The following is a 4,451-nucleotide window of genomic DNA, read 5'->3' as shown; positions in this document are numbered from 1 at the left end:
TTTCAAACAGCCTTCTTTTTTTTTTTTGAAAAAGACACGTTTGCCCTGATCCTACTACAAGTCCTTTCTGGTTTTCAGGAATGGATTGTGGGATTGGCTAAAGGGGGAAGGGGGAAGCCACCAATTCTGGATTCCTTTCTTAAGGACGTCAAGGGGAGAGAAAGAAAAATAGAAATACAGATGTGAAATGGTAATGGTATACAACGTGGAGAAATGAAACCTCACGGAACCTGCTAGCAATTTCCACCAAAGCAATAAAACCCCTTAACTGACAAGAAATTCAGTACAATATACACATTTAACAACTTCACCATTACTAGGGCTGCCATTTCAAGCCAGAAAATTAACTGCAATATTCAAAAACAGAATTCTCATAAGATTTGAGAAAAATAGAGTGAAAAGGCATAATGTTAGCTAAGCTCTTAGCTAAGTCCACTCTTAATGGCCCCCAGTATTTAAACTGTCATGGATTAAAGCCATGAAAATAAAAATTTCAATTTGAAATTTTATTAGCATGTTGCTAAAATGGTCAATAAAAACATCAACACGATAGGCTTTGTTGACATAGCTGGAAACCTGCTCTCTCACTTTTAAAAACTTTATTTCCACTTCCCCACCTTCTAAGATTTCTATGTTAGGAAAAGCCAAACTAAATATCCTGGCTATGGTGCTGTAATAATGCTGGTTTCTGGAATGTTGCCATGTCTTCTCCCTCCAACCCTTTAAAAAATACTGTTTTTGAAATGCAGCCCAAGGAGGGAGCAATCTAGGGTTAGAACAACAAGCGACCTTCTCCACAAATTCAAGTTCCCAGACACCAGGTGAACCTTCTCCCCGCCGGGGTCGGGGCTGCGCTCCTCACCAAATTAGCTGCGCCATTTTCCTCTGGGGACCAGAAAGGCTTCCCTCCTGCCAGCGAGGGAGACTCACAGGCAAATGGGGCGGGGGGTGGCGTTCGCTTCCCTCGGTGGAAAGGACTAGAAGCAAACCCAAAAGCTTTGCCCGGAGCCTGGAATGCAATGTCGGGAGACTTGGGGCTGGAGAGCTGGAAAAATGCCGGGCAGCCTCGGGATAACCCGGAGTCCCGAAGTGCTCGCTTGTGGAATTATTCACAAGTGCCTAAGGGACAGGCTCGATTTCTTGGAAATCCTGAAATCTGGGGACACATTCATACAAGAGCTGAACTGTGCCCTGAAAAGATCATTTCTCACCTCCGACTGGTCTGTGTGTGCGCGTTTGGGGGCGGTGATGGTTCCCTTTACAGTAGGTCGGGTGACAGTTACGGACTAGTGACCCGCGGGAAAAGCCACGACCCTGCTCCCCTCAGCCCTTTCTCCTTCCCCCGTTACAGCTCAAGGGGAAAGCGCACGCTGGGCTTCCCAACACCGTCACCACACCGGGGGTCTCCGCCAGGCGCGCACAGCTGCCCTTTGGTCCCGGGGCCAGTTCCTGAGACTTCCTGCCACTTGCCGGAGGGGTGCGAGGGTGCAGCCTGGGCACTGGCCGCCGCAGGAGGGCGCTCGAAGGGGCGGGGGTTGTGGATCGCCGGCCGGGAGGCCCGGGTGCGGGGAAGGGAGCGGGGCGCGGGGAGACAAGAGGAGCGGGAGGCCCCCCCCCAAGGCTACTCCTTGTCGTCCACGAAGTCGGCGAGCTCCTGGAGCACTCGCAGGCGACCGCAGGCGTCGATGCGGCGCTTCTCGCGGATGAGGTCTTCCAGGCTGTGAAACCTGGCCGTGTGCACCTTGTTCTCGCCCAGGTGCACCTTGAGATAGTACTGCTGCTGGGGCTGCGTGCCGGCCGGCACCTCCCCTCCCGCCTTGAACTCCCGCTTGCCAAAGCGGCACCAGGCGGCGAAGCTCTCCGAGTTCGTCCAGCAGATCTCCTCGCTCTTGAGGCCCAGGTGGCCGCAGGCGTTCTGCACCACCAGCTCGGCCACCAGCGGGCGGTAGCGGTACCAGCTATTCACCACCCGGCCCACGTTGGCCGCGCCCGCCTCGTACAGGCTGTCCTGGCGGATCTCGCCTTGGTGCAGGTGGATGATCTGCCCGCCACCCACGTAGACGGCCCAGTGCGGGGCGGGCGGCTCCGGCGCCGGCTGCAGCCACAGCAGCTCCAGCAGGTCGCCGGGCTCGCAGAGCGCGGGCAGCGCTGTGACAGCGTAGACGCTCAGGTCGGCGCCCTGAGGGCCGCCGCTCACTTTGGAGAAGATGCATTCCTGGCCCCGGAAGGCGGAGAACTGAGTTTCGTTGAGGACCAGCTGGTGCAGCAGGTGGTGGTGGTGGCGGCTGGGGCTCTCCGGGCAGGGAGTGCAGCCCGGAGGGGCCTTCACGCCAAACTTGTCGGGCTGGCCGCGTTCGTCCAGGTCCTCCTCCTCATCCGAGAAGAAGTAGGCGACCCCGACCCGCAGCTCGTCCTTCTCGATCCCCGACGGGTCCCCTGTGGGCAACTCGCTGTAGTTGAGGTGGGTGATGCGGTCCAGTTGGTTGCCCATCAATGACGCGGCGAAGCGAGGGCCAGGCGCGGGGATCTGCGGAAGCACAGACGAGAGGCAGAGACAACGATCAGAATCGGGCTGCTCCTCCCCAGGACGTGCAGCGCCCCTGGGACCTGCTCGCCCGCCTACGCGCCCGTATTGGAGTCACCCGTTCCGCCCCAGCGGCAGGACGGGTACAGAAGCCAGCAGTCCTTGGGGCGAGAGCAGACGCCACCACCACAGCCTCGGATCCCGTCTGGGAACCCGGTCCAACTCCCACAAGAGAAAAGGCAGGCGGTTGGAAGGCGTGCGGGGTCCCAGTGGGGCGGACAGTACGGGTTGTGGCAGCGTGGGAGACGGACACCCCGAAAAGGACCGAAGGACAGCTTGAAAGGAATAAGGGGCGCCTAAGGCCTCAGAGCTTGGAGCAAGCTGCGCTCACATTTGTCCCCACCCTCGCCAGCCTCTCAGTTTTGCGCTAGGTCGCACTCCTCCCCTGACAGCGCCTCGCACAATGACAATCAGACACATTCGCAGACACTCACTTGACACCAAGAAAATTTTGTTCACTTAAGAGCCCGGGCACTGACAGGCCGGCTGGTATATCGGTGTGACAATGTCACATATACACAATGACAAACCTTCGCGACGACACAGACCCCCACATTCGTACAGAGTTCTAACCCCACGCTTGCACGCTCGCCAGTGCACGTACACCCACGCACCCGGGCACACCTGCCCACACAAGCAGGTGCACTCTGCCCCTTACTTCTCCTGCCTTCTCCATAGCAGAGCCAATCGGGCTACAGCAGGGCGAGGCCGTTCTGTCTAAAATAACGTAACAAAGAGGAAAGGAAAAGATGGGGGAAGCCAGTGCGGTGTCTGTGTGCGGGCGCGGGTGCGAGCTGTGTAGGAAGGTCCACTTTCAGCCAAAAGACCCCTTTCCCTCCTACCCGGCACAGGGTCCAAACAGTCGGACGAAGAAAAACCGTTTCCAAGGCAAAGAAAGCCGCCTCTCCGTACCCGTGATTTCCCTGCTCCCGAAACCCCAAACTCCTTTAAAGTCTCCTGGTCCCCATGGGTGCTGCGGAGGCGGCGATGGCGAGTGGGTCCTGGGCGGCGCGTGGGGTTGCGGCTCCGCTCTGCCCCGCGCGGAACGGTGCGGTGCGGTCCCCGGCGCGGGGACAGTGCGCCTGCCGGTCCGCGCTGGCTGGGGCGCCGGGTCCACCTGGGCAGTCCCGACTCTGGTCTGCTTTCCTACAACCGAGCCCAAGACTCTAAGTAGCCTCCGCAGCTGGTCCCAGGGCCCGCCCCGGGACGCGCTCATTGGCTGGGGCGGGTGCCCAAGGCCCCGTCCATCTCCGCGAGAGGGGGAGGGGAGCAGGGGCGGGTCTCCAGCGCGCGCTCCGCCCCGGCCCGCCCGGCCCCCGCGCACCAGAACGCGCACAGCCCCCGGGAGTGGAGGTGTGAGCACCCGCGGAGAGCGCGCGAGGGGCGCGGCGCTTCGGAATGGCGCCGCTGCGAGCTTCCACCCTCGCCCTCCACCCGAGCAGCTTTTCCGAGCGGATCCTGACTGACAGCGGCCCGCCCGGGTTCTGTGTTCAGGGAGTATAGACTCCAGCGATGAAGCTGAGTCTGCGGGTGGAGAAGAACCCCAGTGTACCCAGGCACTGAGGACGGCCCGGGGCGGGGAGCGACATTGTCGGAGGCGGGCACCTGGACCCTGCTAGGCGCGCCGGGGGTCTCGGTTCCCGACGACCCTGAGCTGATTATCTGCCCACAGACTTGCCCTGCAGGCACCCATGCCTTTCACATTGTGCCTCCGACGTTCGGTTCATCTCTGCTCCGTGTGAAACTGCTGACCCAGCACTGGCGCCCGGTTTAAAAGGAGCACCTTTGACAAACGGACTGAAAAATCGGAGCCTTGGCCAGCCCTTTCCCTAATGGGGCCTATGAGTTGGGGTTGGGATTTTTTATG

The 4,451-nt window shown here is 59.5% G+C and overlaps 1 protein-coding gene across 1 annotated transcript; it reads right to left on the bottom strand.

The window, feature by feature from the left end:
• Positions 1 to 1,221: 1,221 nt before the first annotated feature.
• LRATD1 (LRAT domain containing 1) lies at positions 1,222 to 3,641 on the bottom strand. Its single transcript, XM_035000442.1, has 2 exons — positions 3,497 to 3,641; positions 1,222 to 2,527 (listed from the first exon to the last, which is right to left on the bottom strand). Exon 2 carries the CDS (start codon positions 2,489 to 2,491, stop codon positions 1,622 to 1,624), a length of 870 nt encoding a protein of 289 aa, XP_034856333.1. The 5' UTR covers positions 2,492 to 2,527; positions 3,497 to 3,641; the 3' UTR covers positions 1,222 to 1,621.
• Between the last annotated feature and the right edge of the window lie 810 nt (positions 3,642 to 4,451).

Source organism: Mirounga leonina, unplaced genomic scaffold, assembly GCF_011800145.1.
Source record: "Mirounga leonina isolate KUSES-001 unplaced genomic scaffold, KU_Mleo_1.0 Mir_125, whole genome shotgun sequence".
NCBI lineage: Eukaryota > Metazoa > Chordata > Mammalia > Carnivora > Phocidae > Mirounga > Mirounga leonina.
This window is presented reverse-complemented; position numbering and strand designations above follow the sequence as displayed.

Excerpts from the sequence above, each read along its gene's own strand:
- LRATD1 (XM_035000442.1), bottom strand. The coding sequence starts at position 2,491 with ATGGGCAACCAACTGGACCGCATCACCCACCTCAACTACAGCGAGTTG.